This window comes from Gymnoscopelus microlampas (assembly GCF_963454915.1).
Source record: "Gymnoscopelus microlampas genome assembly, chromosome: 24".
In the NCBI taxonomy this organism is placed as follows: domain Eukaryota; kingdom Metazoa; phylum Chordata; class Actinopteri; order Myctophiformes; family Myctophidae; genus Gymnoscopelus; species Gymnoscopelus microlampas.
Genome location: NC_139961.1, coordinates 14,228,010 through 14,250,906, shown reverse-complemented (window position 1 = coordinate 14,250,906; position 22,897 = coordinate 14,228,010). Strand labels below are relative to the sequence as shown.

The 22,897-nt window shown below is 43.2% G+C and overlaps 1 protein-coding gene across 1 annotated transcript in view; it reads left to right on the top strand.

Annotated features, from left to right (window-relative positions):
• LOC311040430 (transmembrane protein 47-like) overlaps nucleotides 1-22,470 on the top strand; it is a gene marked incomplete at its 3' end in the record, with an annotated part of 30,380 nt that extends 7,910 nt beyond the window's left edge. Inside the window, exons 2-3 of the mRNA XM_084050715.1 lie at nucleotides 16,841-16,981; nucleotides 22,292-22,470. Coding sequence (XP_083906841.1) covers nucleotides 16,841-16,981; nucleotides 22,292-22,470 — 320 coding nt within the window. The remainder of the gene's footprint in view (nucleotides 1-16,840; nucleotides 16,982-22,291) is intronic.
• Between the last annotated feature and the right edge of the window lie 427 nt (nucleotides 22,471-22,897).

The following is a 22,897-nucleotide window of genomic DNA, read 5'->3' as shown; positions in this document are numbered from 1 at the left end:
GGGGAAAATGTTGAAAGTGTGAACTACTGATTTAGAAGGTGTTTGTAGAATGGGCCTCAGGTCTTATTGGGCTAATGGGCTCACCAGCTGACCAAAGCAATCCCTTCTTTTTCCTCATTGTACAACTCCATCCTGTCTGTCTGCCCGTCCGTCTGTCTGCAGACAAAAGCCCTGTTTGTCCGCCCCGGCTTGCCGTACTTTCCCTCTCGATCTCAGCGGGCCAATCACCAAGGCAGTATGTTTTCAAGCTTGTTCATGTCAAGGACCCCCAGATTAACAGTGGTGGAAAGTAACTAACTAAGTACATGTACTCAAGTACGGTACGGTACTTGCGTACAATTTTGAGGCATTTGTACTTGAGTATTTCCAATTTCCAATACTTTTACTTCTAAAAGTAGGCAAATATTGTACTTTTACTCCACTACAATTATTTGAAAACTTTAGTTACTAGCTACTTTGAAAATGTCAGATCTACAAGCTCACAACGCGTCGCATCACTTGTAGAGCTTTCGCTTGTAGAGAGAGAGTTTTCAAACATTTTAGTACTTTTACTTTTGGTTGTATATCTTGATGCCAAGTAACATTTTGAACACAGGCCTTTTACTTGTAACAGAGTATTTTTTTATATTGTGGTATTGCTACTTTTACTCAAGTAAAACATCTGAGTATACGTCTTCCACCACTGCCTCCCTCAAATCCCCCAAAAATCCCTCCATAGACCATATTCACACGGCGGCCATATTGGAATTTAACATTGAAAGTCCCGCCACCCGGGGTGGCTACTTTCATTGACTTCATAGAAACATGGCCGCCGTGTGAATATGGTCTATAATGGTGTGTTTCTTTGATTGGTGAACCCCTCATTCTGCCCTCTTCTCTCTCTTTCGACCTCACCCCTTCATCTTCCCTCAATCCTCTCCCGTCCATCTCCCATGTCCCTCCCCCTCCTTCTGTTTCCTCTCCTTCTATCCTCCTCCTCTCCTCTGCCCCCCCTCCCCCCTCCCCCCTCCCCCCTGCACTCATCTCATCCAGTCCTCTCTGTATACCCTCTCCCGGGGTTGCCAGACCTGCTTATTGTAATTTCCCCGCGATATTTAATTTGAAAATAGCCGATCTGCAAGCTCACAACGCGTCGCATCGCGACGCGTTGTGAGCTTGTAGATCTGCTATTTTCAAATAGCTGACGTATATGTTAAAGTCCTCACGTGGCCCGTGGTCGCTTCTTTTGGGCTGGTTGTCCTAGACCTGGTTGCTTGTTTCTCTCACAGAATCTGGCAACACTGCCCTCTCCTCTCCTCTCATCCAGAGTAGTAGTCTCTCTCTCTCTCTGGAGAGTTCAGTTCTATTTGTAGCGGCTGAATGAATAGTGGAAAATGATGTGCCATTCAGCTCTATGGGAGATAGATTGGGGGTCGGAAATCACACGCCCTCACTCCAGGTGCATGATGGGATGGGGGCGCGCACGCACACACACACACACACACACACACACACACACACTCACACACTCACACACACACACACACACACACACACACACACACACACACACACACACACACACACACACACACACACACACACACACACACACACACACACACACACACACACACACACACACACAAAAGAGAGAATGGGATTCACTGCATGTGCTGAAACTGAAGTCACACCCTGCCAAGCTACTCTTCCTTTCTTCCTTTCTTTCTTTCTTTCTTTCTTTCTTTCTTTCTTTCTTTCTTTCTTTCTTTTCTCTTTCTTTCTTTCTGCAGTGCAGGGAAGGGTAGAAAACACTTCAATCCAAATCCCGGCATGTTTCTTGTGTCCGTGTCCAGAGCACATTTATATATCTGAACATTAACGTGCAGGGATACTAGAACCGTATAACATTTTCATTGTTTAGAAAAGACGGCAAGCTGTTAAATTTATGAACATCTTTCAGGGGTGCTTAGGGTGATTGCAGTCTCATCCCTGGCAACGTTTGCACAGAAAAATGACGCTGTCCCATTATAGTGGCATCACTCTGGTAAATGGCATGTTTAAATGGGGCCTGTGTGTGTGTGTGCGCGCGTGCGTGCGTGCGTGCGTGCGTGCGTGTGTGTGTGTGTGTGTGCGACGTGCATGTGTGTGTTAGCGATGCATTATGTGCTATATGTGAGACAATGCAATTATACACATGCACTTTAGGGAAGTAAAGCAGAAGACTCGGTACTTAACCCATTCAATCCGGGAACGCATCTGCGTCATTTTAGAAGTCTTTGGCTATTAAAAAAATAGCCATGTTAAGTTAATGTTCAAAAATAGTAGATCTACAAGCTCATAGCGCGGCACTCGGTCTCGTAGTTTATAATACGGTAGCGCTGTCACCTCACAGCTACAAGGTCCTGGGTTTCAATCTCCGCTTGTCCTCTCCTCCGCGTCATCAGTGCCCATTCCCTTTAGGTGGGGTTGGCGAAAGGGCATTTTTGTGTGGAGTTTGCATGTTCTCCCTGTGTCCCCTATAGCAGGGGTCTTCAACAGGGGGTCCGGGACCCCTAGGGGATCCTCAGAGCTACTATAGGGGGTCCGCCAAATCTTTGTGTGATAGGATTTAGTTTTTTTACATTAACCACTTGAACCCTAAAATTCCTTTTCTGAGGGGAACATTAGCCGAAAATAGCAGATCTACAAGCTCTCAACGGCGTTGCCAAGGCGGCGGTCTGTTTTTTCAAGCTACTTGGCAGGTGATTGGAGGTACTGTCTGTCTATCACCGTATGGGCGTGCTAACTCCAACCAATCATATTGACGTGTCTGCATGACATATAGTAGCTGCGCCGGCAGTAGTTCTTTTGTATACTATTCAACCATGATGAATCGAGAAAGAACTACAACGCAATAAGCGCTTCTTGATGGCATCACATCCTGTCTCGCCAAGATCCCGCCCCTAGTAGCCGCTGATTGGTTCGCACCCGCCGTGGTGCGATGTAGCTCCAATCTCGGAGCGATCCCAGATGGAGGCTGTATTGTGCCCCAAACTCAGTTTGGGGCTCTCCCCGGGGCTGTCAGAGGGAGAGTAGCGTCCAGGATTACAGTTCAGGCATTGGCAAAGGGTGAACAAATGGGTTACAAAAATCGTAGGATATTTTTTTTAAATTTCTTTTTTAATAAAGTTATAATTGGGACAGCCCTATAGCTATAGTACAAATGAGGACAAAAAGTTTCGGTTCTGTAAGACACAAACGTACCGAGTACAAATATGAGTAGCTAGGGCCAAAAAGGTTTATTAAATCTCATGGCACATTTAGATTTGTTTGATCGGGTGTGGAGAGCCAGCTGTGGTCAGGTCCCAAGAATAATTTAAAGTCATTGTGCAAATCCAGGGATTTATAGCAGTGTCATCTATAAACCTAGATCTCCTGATAATGGGGCATAACTCTGGTTACAGGAGAAAAAAGCCTTTACTTTGTCCCTCTTGATTTTCGACTAGTTTTTGTGGGCCGAGCGCGAGAGAGAGCTACACTTCCCTGCTGAGAGACCAGTTAAATATATATGAAGTGAACCGCGGAAAATCCCTGGAGAGCTTCCTCTGCTCTCTCTGCTGTATACCTTCCCTGCCATTCATTTTAGCTGCACCGTGCCTCCTCTATCCCTTTTGTAACATTCCTTATCGTATTATTTCGAGCACACAGCACACACAACGAAGTCTGGGGCCACCTCTGACGGGTAATAACTCTGCAGTGAATGAGATCTGTGTTGTTGCGCTGATCACATAGAACTGTCTTGTCTGGGCTGGAGGCTGGGGGGGGGGGCCTACTCGGATAGAGTTTTTATCCCTGCTAGCCGAGCAGGCAGCTGGGCTCTAAAACGGTGACGAAAAATGTTCGTCGACTGGCCTTTTCTCACTGACGAAAATATGATGACTGAAACTATTGACAATTTCGTCAATTTCGTCAATGAATGAAAACTAGACTAAAATGTTTGGGAGGGACTAGTGGAGAAGAGATTCGGAAGAACTAAAAGACAAGTCATTTTATGCTTGTTTGCGCACGGGTGTCGCACTCTGAAAATAGCAGATCTACAAGCTCACAACGCGTTGCAGTGCGACCTGTTGTGGGCTTTTAGATCGTCTATTTTCAGCACGCAACCAAGTATAAAATCAGGCATTACGACGCCATCAAGGCACCGCCAAAATACATTTTTAGTCGACTAAGTCAACTGTAGATTTAAATGAACGCCTTGATCATACTGCAGCGTCACACAAAAGCATAAAATGTAGCAGATCTACAAGCTGAAATTGTGGCGTGAAGCGACGTGCTTTGAGCTTGTCTATCTGACTACTTTTGCTATTTTTGAATTTGAATCCTGAAAAATAACTGTTTTGGACATGGATATACAGCATATCGTTGCTTTCGGGTGGAATGCCCTGTGTTCCAATGGACTCAGTACAGTTATTATGTAGTCACAAACTCTTTTTAATACTTTTAATTACTACTATTAACAATTCAATTCAAAGGGCTTTATTGGCATGAGAAAACATACGTTTACATTGCCAAAGCAAAAAGCACAATACAACAATACAGCAATACAATCAAAACAAAAAATGTACATTTGAAAGTATTAAACTATATAAGTATATATATAAGTATAGAAACTATTAACACTATTCATAAAACCTGCAGACAGACCTCACCACTATTTCCAGAAATAGCAAAAAAATAGCCAATTCACAGGCTCGCATTGTGAGCTTGTAGATCTGCAATTTTCGCTACTTCTGCACAACACTGTGGTACGTACGACACATTATAAAATCGGGCATTAATTCATGAAAAAGCATGAAAAGATTATGACGGCGACAAACACAATTGCTTTGTGTTTAAACAAACCATACGTTTTTCTGGCAGAGCCGAGGTAATTAGTTTAGGCGTGCCCGCAGAACAGAAAACGCTGGAGTAGGTGTTTTCTTCCAGATGCTTTACTTTGAATCTAATCCTCCTTGTTGTTGTTGTTTTGAAACGGGCTGATCAGAATAGACTTGCATCTTAACTGGGTGTACTTTGATGCATGCGTCAAAGCCTATATGCTTGACTTGTTTACAGATTTTGGGTGGGGGGGAGTGGAAGAAACAGCATGTTACAGCAGGATGCATATTTTCATTCACTCATTACTAATATATCTCCATATTTCATCTTTTTATGTTTAGTTTTTTTTTCCCCCATAAAGAATTGCTATGGATCATTTTATACTTTGTTGAAATAGCCGATCTACAAGCCCACAAACGCGTTGAATTGTGTTTAGCGTCTAGATCTGCTATTTTCAAATGTTTTTGAATCATTTTGAAAGAATTTTAAAACATTTTTTAGAAAATTGTCATCATGACTAGTCTGGAATCCAGACTGATTTGCTCCGTTCTGCACATTTATTTTTTCTCACTTTGCTTCTCAGTCTGGTAAACCTCCTATTTCCAAGGGGTGGGACGGGCACAAACGGCCCGCGGCTTCTGATTGGCCTGTGGTGCGGGGCACGACAAGTGGCTTCCAATGTAAAAGTCTGTGGGCGGGGCGGGACAGAGCCTTCCAATGTGAAATTCTAGTCACTTCCTGACTTGCCTACGTAATAGTTCCAGCTCAAACAGGATGATAGCCAGACTGAGAAGCGAAGTGAAAAAAACTAACGCTGAACGAGCGCCGGCTAAGGGCGCGGTCACACCAAAACATGGTTGGCCGCTGTTAAACGCTGTTACGGTTGTGCGCGGCCACAGGTTTTTGCAGCCAGCTTATTCTAGATTCGACAGCTACAACCAGAGGCTCTATCTTGAGCACCGTGTCGCTTCCTGAGTCTTGGGACGGTCCGCCTTCCACTCACCCGATTAGACGGAGGAGGAAAAGCAGCATAGAGCGCATAAACGCAAGATGTGCGCGACAAGCGGAAAGATGCGCAAGACCATGAATCCACGCATTTGCATTGACAAAGCATTGGCAGATTCCGCCCCAGAGGTAAAATAAAAGTGCGGTGTGACCGTGCCCTGACCCATGACAGGCCACGCCTCTCTGTGGGTTTTATAAACATCAAATCAATGAAAAGTATTAACGAGAGCCTGTGACTAGATCATAACTATGCTGTATCCGTTGGAACACAGGTTATTTTCCCTGAAAAGGAAACGGTTTTGGACATACAAGGTTTCCCCTCCGTGTCATTTTGTGAGCCTTGAAAAGTGTCCACATAGCCAAGAGTTCTTAGAGGCCCCGCGGCGCCTGCCGATAAAGAGAGAGAAAAAGTAAAAGTGTTAACCCATTAAGACCGGGAAAGCATCTGTGTCATTTTAGATTTTAACCACTTTAACCATTATCTCTTTTTTTAAATCATGAAAATTTGTGCAAATCTTTGAATACATATATTTTTAAAGGGAACATTTGAGACTCAAATCTTCGCTTCTGGGGATTCTACAAATGTCTTCTAAAACAGTTTTTTTGAAAAAACTTGTGTTGCTATAATCAGTGGTTCTCAAACTTTTCAATTTAAGAACCCCCAAAATTATTATATGTATTTGGCCGCGGACCCCCATCTCAAAATATGTTGTTCCAGGGACCCCCCCAGAAGCAAAGATTTGAGTTAAAAATGGTTCTTTTTGAATAGCCAAAGCACACAATCATCGTTAAAGTGGTTCCGCGGGCGCGTTCCCGGTTCCAACGGGTTAATGCCACTAATAACTAACTGCCGCAGCCATCACTCACGCCCTTGTCCAGCACTTTTTCCCAGCACTGCATTATCTGTATAGAGCCTGAAGTCAAACCACTGCCACACACACACACACACACACACACACACACACACACACACACACACACACACACACACACACACACACACACACACACACACACACACACACACACACACACACACACACACACACACACGCACACACACACCTGAGACGTGGCATTTCTTTGAGAAACCCCAGATCCTCTGCAGTCCTGTCACATAATCGATTCCTATACCGATTGACCCCGAGGTTCAGTTGTCGTTTGATATGCCAGCGGCGCCCCGTACGTCTCGACACTTTCACACCACCCGCCACTGATTAACGATCAGCGCCCCCTGTCACGTATAATGTATTGTGTTTATTCATTTAACTTAGCACTCGCAGCGCTAAAAAAAACAGTGTCGACTCTAATCCTGTTCGTTGTTTATCGTCGCTGTCGAGCAGGAACCTCGTATCTCCATACTCCCAACTTTTTGTGTTTCTTCGTAAGTTAATACCCTACTGCTTGATCATACTACAGCAGGGGTCTTCAACAGGGAGTCCGGGACCCCTAGGGGGTCCTCAGAGTTACTACAGGGGGTCCGCCAAATCTTTGTGTGATATATATATATATGTTTTTTACATTAACACATATACTGCCAATCCCGAGATATCTCGGGACATTAAATCCACCCGTTACCTGCGTATCCCGAGATATCTCGTGATCGTCTTTTTATGTGGTTTGATAATGAAAAAAAAATGTTTTGGTACCATCCTTGATTTTTTTTTTCCCCATGACGCTTCTGACCCATCCTATGAGAAAATTTCCGACAACCGTTTCCGGTTTGTTTTTTATCTTGAAAAAACAGTTTTTCCCTGGTTTTGGCTAAAGATCATGGTTTTCACACGGTTTAAAAAACGAATGGTAAAGCTCCGGTTGTATTTTCTTTTCTTTGATCGACGAACGGTTATCCTCTTTGTGTTTAAAAACGATCTGATAGCCGATCGGAGGCTAAGCTAATCTAAGATGGCCGGTGGGGAAACGTCACAGCCACGTCACAGCCAAACGGATATGACGTTTGCAGCCTCTTTTAGCCGCTGATACCACAGAAGAAGAAAAAGGAAAAAAAGTGTAAACATTATGAGGGCTCGTACGTCCGTCGTTGCTGTTTATAAACACCATCCGATCGCGGATTTTAATGGATATCATTTTTTTGTGAACGGTTCAAAAGGCTATAAAACTCAAAAACGCTGGCAGTGGGTGAGTACCTTATGAATAAACTCTGGCAGGGAATGTGTTAACCACTTGAACCCTAGTATCACTTTTCTGAAGAGAACTTTAAAGAGGCGTTGTGAGCTTGTAGATCTGCTATTTTTTGGCAAAGAGGTATAGTTGTAGAGGGAAAAAAGAGCAGCAAAAGAGCAGCAAAAAACTTTAATCTGAAACACAATTGTATACAATATAGAGGGGTTCCCTGCTTCATCTCTCTCTCAGCTAGGGCGTCCTTGGCCTGAAAAAAAGACCCCTGTACTACACTGCCCTGCCAAGGCAGAGTGCAGTAACTACGAAAACAAAAATCACTTAAAAATGGGTTTAAAAGTGATTCAACTGGTCAGCCAAATGAGATATTGGCATATAAGTGATATTACACTAATTGTACATCTGTTCTTGAGGTAATTGTTTATCCCCCAACATCACAAAGGCTAATTTGACCTTTGGGCAACCCAAATAAGTCGGTGTGTCCAAAAACGTAGTTACTGCTCTTTGGCTTGGCAGGGCAGTGTCACACAAAAGCATCAAAAGTAGCAGATCTACTGTACAAGCTTGAAACGCGTCGCAATGTACGATGTACGATGCATTAAATCGATTAGTCTCATTAACCACTTAAACCCCTAAAAGTTTCATACTGAATACTGACTTAGCACTGACGAAGGACCCAAGACCGAATCGTTTTTTATTCACTATGAGCACAGAGCGCATGATGAGCATTTAAAATAAAGAAAATGCTATTTTCTTAAGTCTGTCTAAGGAGGGGTTTTTTTACATTTTTTTTTGCAGTGAGTGAGTCTTGTTCTGCCTTTATATTTTTGAGAACACCGCACCTGCAGTCAACCGTTACCAAAGGACAAAGAAGGGTGCAACAGTTTTCCCTGTTCATACTGAATACTGAAATACTGAGAATAGACTGCAAGCTCATGATGCATTGTAAGCTTGTAGATATTTTCAGTATTTCTTATCATTTTTGAAAACCTTTGAAACCGCCGCCAAAAAAAAAAATGTTATAATTGAATTTTGTATCGATTACATTGATTAGTCATAGATCTATCCCTCTTAAGTTCACCCTATATCTTAGCCTCACTGCAGTCTCCTGCCCCATTCTGCTTCCTATGCATGCCTCCTCCCCCCCCCCCCCCCTCTCTCTCTCTCTATCTCTCTCTCTCTCCCTCTCTCTCTTTGCTTTCGAGGCCTGTGGTCCCTGATAAGAGGTGTTAGGCTGCTAGGTTCTCACACTGGGTAACCATCATTCTGTTTACACCCCAATGTTACAGTAAGTGCACCCTGCAACAACAACAAAAAACACTGCAAACAAGAAAAGGAAAAAAGAGATAAATTGTAACATGGCTATCAACAATTGGACTCATCATGCCAATGAATAGATCACTAAAAGAAAGAATGTTACAACAAACACATACATCAGAGGAATTCCCCTACGCGATTTAAGTTAGATTTAAGTGTTTCCATCGCCAAAGTTAGCTAAACATTTTTTTCTTTTTCTTTACATTGTCCATCTCTATTTCTCTTTCGTCACAGCAGTGGAATCACTCAAAGGTGCAAAGAAATCTTTGAGAAACAGTCCAGTCTCCGCATTTAAAGTGCCATGACGGGCCAGACCAATTTGTGTGTGTGTGTGTGTGTGTGTGTGTGCACACGCATGTTTTGTTTTTTCTGCATGTACACAAATCATATACATATGAGGTTTCCACCCGACAGAGACAATATACAGTATGCACGTTTGTGTGTGTGTGTGTGTGTGTGTCAAGAGACCAGTATTTCTTGCTATTTCGGTGTGCGTAGAGAGCAGAGCCACTGAGCTCCTCCCTATTTATAAGCGTGGACAGCTTTTTGATACCATGCCAGAAAAGCTCTTTAACTGGGCTTGTTTGGCAGCCCAGGTACACTAAGTGCTCTCTCTCTCTCTCTCCATCACCCCCCTCTCTCTTTCTTTCTTTCTTTCTCTCTATCCTCCTCTCCTTCATGGTTCACTATCCGTGTCTCTCTTCCTCCCATCTCTTCCACTGTCTGCACTCTCTTCTCTTGCAGTCAGTCAGCGTTGCCAGATCTTGCGAGAGAAATGTGAAAACCAGGTCCATGAAAACGAGCCCAAAAGAAGCGACTAACGCATGAGCACTTTAAACCTATATGCACAAAGGCTATTTGAAAATAGCCGATGTACGAGCTCACAACGCGACGCGTTGTGAGCTTGTAGATCTGCTATTTTCAAGAAATAATTGGTACGGGGGTCCCTGGCACAAAATGTTTTCAGTTGGGGATACGCGGACAATTATTATATTAATTTGGGGGTGGTCATTGACATGAAAATGTTTGAGAAACACTGGTTTAAACAACATTTAGGAAGCAAAGCCCCAAGTAAGCAACTAGTACTACACTTTAGAAACAAGCCCAAAAAACCCTAACCCGCAACTACCTAATATTCAGTGGTGGAAAGTAACTAAGTACATTTACTCAAGTACTGTACTTAAGTACAATGTTGAGGTATTTGTACTTTAGAGTAGAGTATTTCCAATTTCCTTTTACTTCTACTGTCTCCACTCTTCTCATATATACATTGCAGTATTGATACCTTTACTTAAAGGTAGGGTAAGTGATTTTCTTTGGTTAAAATAAGTGTTAAATAGCTCTATATTCTGATTGTACTCATTGCTATAGAGTGTTTGTTCAGTAAAAGGAGTCTCCTTGTCTCTCCAGCTCTTTATAAAACAGAAAATGCATTTTTGTTTCAGTTTCGTTTCCAATTTTATCCAATCAGGATAGAGAACTCAATCGGGATATAGATTAAACAAGTGAAATTGGAAGTGATGACACTAAGAAATGAGCAGGCAAAATTGGAACTGGAACACTATAAAAATGAAGCTTAAAAATGGGTACTTTCTCCTGATTGGCTGAGATTTTGACACCTACCGGAAAATGTATTTTCTGTTCATAAAAGAGCTGGAGAGACGGGGAGACTCCTGTTACTGAACAAACACTCTATAGCAATGATTACTATCAGAATATAGTGCTTTAACCTTTTAACAAAATACTTTTTGTTTTAACCAAAAAATATCACTTACCCTACCTTTAAGTAGAACATGTGAATACTTTTTCCACCACTGCTAATATTTAACAGCAACACAGAAAAATAAGCCTAAAGTTGCTTGTAATAAGCGGACATGGCAACACTGCTTGCAGTCAGTCTCTCTACGTTCTCTCTCTCTCTCCATACCTGACACAGCTTTCATCTCTCTCTCTCTCTCTCTCTCTACAGTACTTTGTTTCTGCTTTTCTTTTGGCTCTGCCCTCTCTCTCTGTCCTTGTGAATATCCTCCTCTTCTTAACCACTTTGTTGCACGGGGGTCCCCCAGGGCTCTGTACCTGTACGTAACGTAACATGCCCCCCCCCCCCGCCCGATCTACAAGCTCACAACGTGTCACCTTGCTTGTGAGCTTGTACTGTAGATTAGTGGTTCCTAAACCCGGGGGTCGGGGAGTCCCCAAAATGATTTTGGGGGGTCCCCAGATGATTAGCTTAATTTGCATGAACATTGTTTTCTCACTCAACAGTAAACAAACCAACATACAGTATAAGTGTATACAGGGTATATGCACTTTTCTTAAGTTACATTTGAATGACTTTTAAGACCTTTTTGGGGCGGTGTAGCCGCCCCCTATAAGTGAGTTTTGGACACCGACCAAAAGATTTGTATACCCCCTAACCCTTACATTGTTAATGCAAATCGCTACTTTTGCAAAGTCAGCCAATCACATTACAGCTAGTGTCATGACCACTAACTGTAATGTGATTGGCTGACTTTGCAAATTCAGGACTGTGATTGGCTAGCGAAACACATGACACATGTGCAGCCCTATGAATAGCAGTATGGACTTTAAAAAATCACACCCAGTGTGAAGTGGGCGGTGTGTGGTCATCACAACACGACTCACTTTAAAAAAAGGATAAATTACTTTTTAGCGGCGCTAGCCGCTCTATACCTTTAGGTATAGAGCGGATATTAGCCCTCTATGCCTGGCTTTTGCGTCAACGTTCTGATTGGTCAGGTGCGCCAACGTTCTGATTGGTCAGGTGCGTCAACGTTCTGATTGGTCAGGTGCGTCAACGTTCTGATTGGTCAGGTGCGCCAAAGTTGTGATTGGTCACTATTCATGACATCACTATGATGTCATGAATATAGAATTCGATGTCTATATAAACGATGACAATGACTTCATCTTATTATTCATTTGGCTAAAGTCTCCGTCTAGGTAAGTTATTTAAAGTTAATATGACGAATAGAAAGAGAAAGATACAAGAACAGATGAAGGGTGAATGTATAGAAAGTCTGAGTTCGGGACCCAGTCATCCGTTATGACAGAATGGTTTGATAGAGACGATCGAGAATCCAAGAGTCCGTTAAGGTTCTGATTGGTCAGGCCCGTCAAGGTTCTGATTGGTCAGGCCCGTCAAGGTTCTGATTGGTCAGGCCCGTCAAGGTTGTGATTTGTCAGGCAAGGGGACTATTCATGACATCACTATGATGTCAAGGTTTATTTTTTATTTCCTCATGTTTTTTTTTGTATATATTTTTATTTGGCTAAAGTCTCCTTCTAGGTAAGTTATTTAAAGTTAGATCCTCAATTTAACTTTATCTGTCGTCGACGCTCTGATTGGTCAGACCCGTCAACAAAGTGATTGGTCAAGCTTCACATGACACATGGCTATAAACACATTATAAACACATATCGATGACATAATGTATTCAAAGGCGCCGCTACCTTCACACAGGGTGTGATTTTTTTAAAGTCCATACTGCTATTCATAGGGCTGCACATGTGTCATGTGTTTCGCTAGCCAATCACAGTCCTGAATTTGCAAAGTCAGCCAATCACATTACAGTTAGTGGTGATGACACTAGCTGTAATGTGATTGGCTGATATGAAAAAAGTATCGATTTGCATTAACAATGGAAGGGTTAGGGGGTATACAAATGTTTTGGTCGGTGTCCAAAACTCACTTATAGGGGGCGGCTACACCGCCCCAAAAAAGTCGTTTATCCTTTTTTTAAAGTGAGTCATGTTGTGATGACCACACACCGCCCACTTCACACTGGGTGTGATTTTTATTTAATACCTCGCACTGCGAGGCGTTGAGAGCTTGTAGTTCGACTATTTTCTCTATGTTTATCTGTGGAATCGATTTCCTCGCGTAATGCTGTGTCATTGCTCTCTTTCTTTCTTTCTCCATCTCCTTAGTTTCCCATTGTTTCTTCCTTTCCCCTTTGATCTTCCCTCCCTCCCCCCTTCCTCTATTTCCTTCCTTCCTCGACATCAAGGCTTCCTTGCCGTTCCATCATTCGCCCACACCCCATCCTCACTACTCCATTTTCCGTCTGTTCCTCCTCATCCCTCTTCATCTCCCGTGCAGACTGAAGCCTGATTCACTCGCCGGTGGTCGTGTCGTGCACCAAAAATATGCAGATCTACAAGTTCACGCCGCGTCTGAGCTCGATGCGTTGTGAGCCTGCAGATCTGCTATTATATACCAAGTACAACTCGGGCTTTAGTGTTTCAAAGGTCTTCCCTGTCCCAACGACTGGTGCTGTTATGCTTAGCGGTTGGAGAGGCCATAAAATGATAAATACAGTACAAAGTTTATTTATCACATAACCAGTACTTTATTTGCCCCCGTGTTGGGAGTGATAAAAGGACAAAGAGAGGGTGTCGAGCCATATCAGCCATAAGAAGAAAAGTTACTGGAGGCACAGTTAAAGTCCTTTTTATTGCAGGTGCAGACTAACATTTCGATTATTACATCTTCATCAGAGTAATAATAGAAATGTTAGTCTGCACGTGCAATAAAAAGCCTTTAAGTGCCCCTGTGCTCCAGTACTTTTCTTCTTATTGCCTGCCATATCTGCCCTTGGGCTGATAATTGATCAGTGTCACATGAGCGACCTCACTGCTGCAGGGTCTCACTATGGTGATTTAAAAAAAAAAAAACTTTTGTGATTTACCGAATAATCGAGAAGCACCCTGATGTATACTTTCCCAATATACAATGGTGTCACGCTAAAAATCGATTACTTTATTAAAATGTATGATTTGGGGTGACCCAATAGCCAAATGTGTCACGATCTCAGCCTCTGCCCCAAGTCATTTATGCCCTTTCCTGTCCAGTGTGCCCTGTCGTGACTTTGCCCTGTGTGTTTTCAACTCGTTCTGTTCTGCCCACCCCCTCCCTCAACCTCTCCCCTTTCCATTTGCCCTGACATCTCCTCTTCTCCCTTCCTGATCCTGATTGAACTGAATGGACTCGCCTGTGGTTGCCAGCTGAGCCTGGTCTTACTGACAAGCCCAGAGACTACAAAAGACTGTGTTCTTTTCATGCTAGTGCTGGGTTGTTGTCTTGTTTCTGGTCATGTTTGCTTCAGTTCTTTTTCTGTTAGTTTAGAGTGTTGTTTAGTGTTGTATCTCGTCCTTTGTGTGTGCTTGTGAACCTACGAGTTTCAGTTGTATTTTGTGTCAATGTCCTCCTTGGATTCCTGCGTTTGTCTCAGTCCTGAGCTCCTGCAATCGGGTCCAAAAACACCAGCGTGTTGGTGACAGAAATGTTAGTGCCAGGGGTCCTTGGGGGGGTTCCAGGGTGTCCCCAGCTAAATTTGTTAACCCATTTTGGACGGGAACCCCTATTTGTAACTATACCTTTCAGGACGGGAACCCCTTTTGGGGTTGTTGTTGCTATGTACAGTAAATAGCAAGATACATTTGTTGTAATTTTTATATAAATATTTGAAGTTCTTCAGAAAACTTTAGACTGCGAGCTTGTACATCTGCTTTTGCACCCCTAGATCTCACCATGTCAAACATGTAGAAAACTCGTAGCCCGGCATTGGCCAGACTGATAACGTGGATTTACTCTCACGTTCCTCCCCGGTATCAGTCTGGACTTCGGCCCATAGGGAGCGAGTATGAGAAATCAGAAAATGATCGGGCCAATCAGTGACTGCGTTTCAACTGCTGTCCGTACAACAGTGAGAAGCAGCATCAAAACCATTTTCTGATTTCTCATACTCGCTCCCTATGGGGCCGAAGTCCAGACTGATACCGGGGAGGACCGTGAGAGTGAATCCACGTTATCAGTCTGGCCAATGCCAGGCTAGGAAACTCGGCCATTAAAGTAAACACAGCTTTTGCAGATGGTTTGGCAGGATTCTTGACTGAGGGAGTGGAGTGGAGTTCATCCTGGCTCAGAGGAACCAAAACACAGAGCGGGAAAAAGAGCGTCCTTCAGCATGTTCCATGTTCTCAGCCAACTTCCACTGTCAGGAAATCCCTGGTGGGACAAGCATTTTATTTTGTTCATGATAATCTGTTAAATTACAGTATTCTTGCCCAAAAATGCTATTTTTTCATAGCCTTGGTTAATAATTAAGGCTAGTGCGAGTGTGCGTGTGTGTGTGTGTGTGTGTGTGTGTGTGTGTGTGTGTGTGTGTGTGTGTGTGTGTGTGTGTGTGTGTGCGTGTGTGCGTGCGTGTGCGTTTGTGTGTGTGTGCGTGTGCGTGTGCGTGTGCGTGTGCGCGTGTGTGTGTGTGTGATATACAAATGATCACCCAGCAATCATCATTTCCCATCATCATTTCCCTTGGATAACCTAGCAAAGACAACAAGTGGTATTCTGTTCACTGTATACAGTATAATATACTGTAAGTCATTGGTTCTCAAAGTCAGGGGTCCTGGGGGGGGGGGGGGGGGGCGGGGTGGCATCACAATCATTTTAACCACTTTAACCATATTTTATACTAAAATCGTGAACATTTGTGAACTTTGAATATGTAGATTTAAAGCGAACATCTGTAACTCAAATCTTTGCTTCTGGGGTCCCTGAATCAAAAATATTTTTACATGGGGGTCCGTGGCCAAATACATATCATTTTGGGGGTCCTTGACATGATTTGTTTTGTAGAACCACTGCTGTAAGTAAGTAAGTAAGCCTTACCGAGAGCCATGTGGCCCCTAGGACAGGAGCCTATCTCCTGTTTCTGTTGTGTGAGACGGCTTGATGTACAAGTACATCCTCTGGACATGACGCTAGTATGTCACAGGGACACATACACCCAATCTTCTCTTCTGGGGGTCCCTGGCACAAAACATTTTCAGACGGTTGGGGGGTGGGGGGGGGGGGGGGTCCGAGGCCAAACGTAAATTTCAATTTACCCCATTAAGACCTGGAACTGTGTCATTTTCAGATTTCAGCTAAAAAGCATCATTTTACACTTTGGGCTATTCAAAAATAGCAGATATACAAACTTGTAGGTCTGCTATTTTTGAAAAATCGTGAAAATGTGTGCAAATCTTTGGAATATATATATTAAAGCGTACATTTTTAACTCAAATCTTTGCTTCTGGGGGGGTCCCTGGAACAAAATATTTTGATGGGTGTCCGCGGCCAAATATACATATCATTTTGGGGGTCCTTCACATGAAAAAGATTGAGCACCACTGATATAGAAACATACGTCTTTCAGAAAACTGTTGAGATTCAGGAGACATGTAGAATCGGCTTCAGGTCTCAATGGGTTAGGGGGCCTCATCATGGAAAAAGTTTGAGAACCACTGCTGTGTGTTTTCCTTCTGTCTCTATTACAAGCTGCTCTGCTGGTGTAACTAACTGTCTCCTCTTCTTCTTCCTCCTCTTCCTCTCTCCTTCCTCCTCATTATGGTCTTTCTTTCTTTCTTCCCAATGTCGTGTCTCCCCCGGGGCTCCCTCTGACCTCCTCCTCGTCTCCTACCTCCCTCCCTCCCTCCCTCCCTCCTTTCCTCCTCCCTCCCCTCTGTTGTCCAGACTGGCGCGTTGCTACGCTGGCCCTGTTGCTAGGGGGCGGGGCTCTGGTGCTGATGTCATTTCTGGTTGCCCTGGTTGCCGTGTGCATCGGCACCCGGCGACGATTCTATGCGCCCGTCGCCATCATGCTCTTCTCCGCAGGTATGCGCTTGCACACACACACACACACACACACACACACACACACACACACACACACACACACACACACACACACACACACACACTGGAAAAAGTACTACATTTTTTTTTACTTCAGTAAAAGTATCAATACTGCAATGTAGAAATACTCTGTTACAAGTAAAAGTCTCGAATTCAAAATGTACTTGAGTAAAAATACAAAAGTATTGGCATGAAAATTTACCTAAAGTACCAAAAGTAGAAGTACTCATTGTGCACAATGTCCCATTAAAATTCTTCAAATGCATCTTTCGAAAATAGCAGCTCTACAAGCTCACAATGTGTCACATCGCGACTCATTGTGAGCATTGTAGATCTGCTATTTTCAAATGGCCGAAATGTATATATAGGCTGAAGTGGTTAATGTATGTTTTGTAATAATAATCAAAATCTACAAAGTAACTAGTAACTAAAGTGTTCAAATAAATGTAGTGGAGTAAAAGTACAATATTTGGTTCCAAGATGTAGTGGAGTAGTTTCTTTCCACCACTGCGCACACACAAAGCGAAACCAATATACGGATCGTAAAACGGTAACCTTCAACAGTTCTGTGTTCTCAGCCAACTCCCTCCCCACACTCTCTGCAAATCCCAGTGGTACAATACATTTTGTTTGCCGAGGCAGTTCCTTGTTGACTGTAATGTTAATCTACTTAAATTAAATTAGTGCTCTTGCACACACCTACTGTACACAGTATATGCTCATGCGCTTGTTCTTGTTGCCTACGTACTGTCACACACTCGTTCTAAGCTAAGTCAAGAGTTCCCAAAAAGAAAAAAAATCAACTCTGTTCCACAGATACATATTGTGAAAATAGCCGAACTATAATAGATCAGCTATTTTCACAATGTGTGCCTGTTTCTTGTGTTATATTTGACAATTTGACCGACTTGGTTTTAAAAAGGTCTAACAGGTCATTACATTGTGACTTTAGAAATGTTCAGATACCCTGTATACACGTATTGACTCCGCCAGGCCGAAGGCGAAGACCTGTGACCAGCTAGTCTCCGTCACCGTTGCGAAACTGTGCGCACACACACACATGCCAGAGCGGAACCCCTGCCCCAATTTTTCACATGGGCTTGTTGTTAAAGTGCCACCAGGAGGCCGGTTTTAGCAAAACATTTTTTTTTATATTGCTCCTACAGACCTGTCCAAACATCACGCAAATCGGTACACATTTTCTCTATGGTCATGTGAGATCTGTCTGATTTTTCCTATTCCATCCTCATTGGCGAATCCCGACACATTGCTGGCCCACAATAACCTACCTGACCTGGCGGAGACCTGTGCTCCGAGGAGCACTTTTTCCAGTGTATGTTGGTGTGTTTTCTGTTGAGTGAGAAAACAATGTTGCTGTGGCAGCGGTGGCCTAGTGGTTAGAGGGGCGGCCTTGACACCGGAAGGTCCCTAGTTCGATTCCCCAATTCATCACATCAATCATGAATCACCGCTGAATAGCCCTTGAGCAAGGCTTCCATGCAGGGTCTGGCTGTAAATAAGTTCCGCACTTAGTCCAACACCCTGGGTAAACAACAAACTTTGCTTTGCTTTGCTTTGCACATTAAGCTAATTATCTGTGGACCCCCCCAAATTCATTTGAGGACCCTCCTGGGTGTCGCAAGTCCCGACACCCATTTTTGGAACCACTGCTCTAAGGAAATGATCTTTTTCAGACTCCTGCCCAGCAAGGTCAGATGAGTGTGGCCATGCTTGTCAGTTTGACTTCCCCCAAATGAAATTGGACAGTCCATTCCACATTTCCCCCTCATTTTCACCGTACCGAGTAAATGGAAAATGACATTTTTATAAGTATGACACAATTTGGGTTTGTCTAGTCGCACGCATTGTTCGGACCTGGTTGTCTTCAAAACCAGTGGTGTGAAGTAAGTAAGTACATTTACTCAAGTACTGTACTTAAGTACAATTTTGAGGTAATTTAACTCTACTGGAGTATTTCCAATGTTTTATATATAGGCTATTTGTTTTGAGCTTGTAGATCTGCTATTTTCAAACATTTTAGTACTTTTACTTTTGGTACTTTAAGTATATTTTGATGCCAATACTTTCTACTTTTACCCAAGTAACATTTTGAACACGAGCCTTTTACTTGTGACAATGTGAGTACTTTTTCCACCACTGTTCAAAACCACGTGGGGGAAACCTCACTTTACCTTAAATGACCTCACCCTAAGTTAAATTGTACTTTATTGTCCGCTTGGGGGAGTTTGTCCTCTACTTTTGACCCATCCTAACTACTTAGAAGCAGCCACAGTGCAGCGCTCCGGGACCAACTCCAGTTAGTATAATGTCAGTACCTTGGTCAAGGGCAATAGCAGGAGTATACGGTATGTACCTAGCATGGATGTCTTTTGGTGTTGGAGGAAACCAGAGTACCCAGAGGAAACCTATACAAACACAGGGAGAACATGCTAATTCCACACAGAAAGGTCATTTGTTGGTTTATGAGCGGCTATTCAACTAGTGGTAGTCAGGACTGTTGTGTTGATTGGAGTGAATTGCAAACGCATTTAACACTTACATGGGACTGAAAGATGCTCTCTTTAAATCCTGCCTGTAAACCAGTGGTTCTCAAACTTTTTCATGTATTTGGCTGCGGACCCCCATCAAAAAATATTTTGTGCCGGGGACCTGCCTGAAGCAAAGATTTGAGTTTAAAAAATCACTTAATCGCTTAAAAGATGTATATTTTTAATGATTTACACACATTTTTAACGATTTTTTCACAAAGAGCAGATCTACAAGCTATTGTTGGGGACCCCCTGGTACCCCCCCCCCCCCCCCCCCCCGAACCCCACTTTGAGAACCTATGCTGTAAACTATTGTGAGAGAGAGAGAAATCTAGAAAAGCAACGCGTTGTGAGCTTGTAGATCTGCTATTTTCAAATGATTTTATACATTTTGTGAAAACATGCAATGGAAGATTCATGCATAATGAGTACTTTTACTTTTGGTACTTTAAGTACATTTTGATACCAATACTTTTGTACTTTTACCCAAGCAAATTTTGAATTCCGGACTTTTACTTGTAACAGAGTATTTCTACATCGCAGTATTGATACTTTTACTTAAGTAAAACATGTGAGTACTTTTTCCACCACTGCGCACACACACACACACGCACGCACGCACGCACGCACGCACGCACGCACGCACGCACGCACGCACGCACGCACGCACGCACGTCCGTTTTGCTGGACGCGCTGAAAGCACTTCTGAATGTGATCAATCAGACGTGTTGGTCCAGTCCTTTAACGAGCTGACTGATCCCTCCCAGGCTGTTTTTTCTAACCATCTGTATTGATTGATATTAGCGTGTCCCGTCCCGTGGCCATCGTGCTTCTTTCAATCCTTTTATTTGCCCCTGTCCTTTCATGATAGCGCCAGCCAGGGTCTGTTTATGCCCCGTCAGGATGAAATCCCTTTGAAGAAGCCATTGATGTGTTCAGTCCTTTGTTCCGGTGCCATTCATCCCTCTCTCCCTTCCTCTTTTTTAACCCATTAAGACCGGGAACGCATCTGTGTCATTTTGGATTTTAACCACTTTAACCATTATCTTATACTTTGGCTATTCAAACATAGCAGATATAGCATACATAGTGAGGCACTGAGTGCCGCGCTATGAGCTTGTAGATCTGCAACTTTTTTGAAAAATCATGGACATTTTTGAATGTGTATTTTTTAAAGCAAACATTTTTAACTCTGTTACAACTTCTGGGGGTCCCTGGAACAAAATATTTTGAGATGGGGGTCCACGGCCAAATACACATATTAGGATTTAGAAGACATGTGTAGAATCCCCAGAAGCAAAGATTTGAATTACAAATGTTTTATAATATATATTCAAAGATTTGCACAAAATTGTTCAAGATTTTTCAAAAAATAGCAGATATACAAGCTCATAGCGCGGCACTCGGTGCCGCGCTATGAGCTTGTATATCTGCTATTTTTGAATAGCCAAAGAAATCTAAAAAGTACACAGATTCTTTCCCAGTCTAAATGGGTTAATACAAAAAAAAACATCTCTCTCTCTGCCCACTGTGCCCAGTCTCCCCCCCCACCTCCTCTGTTCTCCTAACACCTCTATTAAACCCGCCGTTCTTCCATCGCCCTCCCACTTACTCTGTCGTTCCCTCTGACTCCATCTCTCCATCGCACCGTTCACCTCTGGCCCCCCCCATGTCTGGTACTCTCCATCTGAACCCATTGCTTTCGTGTCCAATCCCATCTCCCATCTTTTTTTCCCCCCTGACTTCCTCTCTTTCCCTCGCCGCCTCTTGTTTCCGCTGAATTTCTGTCCCTTCTCCTCCTCCACGGACCCCACGTTTGATTTATGTACCTTGACTGCTGCTAAGGCAACAACAAAACAGACGCAGAGAAACAAAACAGCAAATTATGCCGCCTCCAGGTGTGATGCTTGGTTTGCTGCCCAGTCGATGTTCCTGCAGGGTTTCTTTTTTTTTCCATTGCTTTTCGATTAAGGTTTATACGCTCTCTTCTCTTCTCTTCTCTTCTCTTCTCTTCTCTTCTCTTCTCTTCTCTTCTCTTCTCTTCTCTTCTCTTCTCTTCTCTTCTCTTCTCTTCTCTTCTCTTCTCTTCTCTTAATCTAACAAACACGTACTACTGTACTTCAACTCAGTGGTGTAAAGTAACTAAGTGCCTTTACTCAAGTACTGTACAATTTTTACTTTACTGGAGTATTTCCAATTTTCAGTACTTTTGCTTCTACTCCATTACATCTCAGAGGCAAATATCGTATTTTTACTCCACTATGACTATTTGAAAACTTTAGTTATAGTTACTTTGTAGATTTTGATTATTATTACAAAACCAACATTAACCACTTCAGCGCTATATACATTTCGGCCATTTGAAAATAGTTGATCTATAAGCTGTACAAGCTTGTAGATCTGCCATTTTCAAAAGATTTTTATACATTTGAAAACTTGAAATGGGACATTTCTGCATAATGAGTTCTTTTACTTTTGGTACTTTAAGTACATTTTGATGCCAATACTTTTATGCTGTTACTCAAGTACATTCTAAAAACGCCTTCTAAATCCTGACCTACGTTTTCTGAAAAACTTCAAATATTTATTAAAAATGTACAACACATGTATGTTGCTGTATACTGTACATAGCAACGGTTCCCGTCCTGAAAGGTATAGTTACAAATGGGGGCATTTGAGTACTTCTTCCACCACTACCTATAATGCTAATTTGTCCCCTGTCGTCCTTGTCCCCACCCAGTTGTCCTGCAGGCAGGCTGCCTGGTGCTTTACCCCATCAAGTTCATCGAGACGGTCAGCCTGAGGATCTACCACGAGTTCAACTGGGGCTACGGGCTGGCCTGGGGCGGGACGATCTTCTCCTTCGGCGGGGGCGTCCTCTACTGCCTCAACCCCAAGAACTACGAGGATTACTACTAGCTTAATACGGCTTTAAGCCAATGTGTGTAGTAGGGTGGGTGGGTGGGGGGGGGGTTGGGGGGGGAGGTTTGCTGGTGATTAGGGTTGGGATCCGGAACCGGAGGAATTGGAGGAACTGGATCCAACGTTGAGGAACTGCAGTCGGTTCTATCATATTTCGGAACCGTTTCTGGAAACCCGGGTTTCTATCACACCGTCAGAGCTGGTTATGTGGACTTCACGTCTGCTATGCAATTACAATACCGGTGGTTCTAAAACTTTAACATTTCAAGGACCACCCATAACTCTGAGAGTGTACAAATGGAACCAAATGGACCCGTAAGGGTCCATTTGGTTCCATTTGTACACTCTCAGAGGTACAGACCTGTTAGGGTCCATTTGGAAGTCCCCTATAGGAATATATCCTAACCCTATAAGTATCCTAACC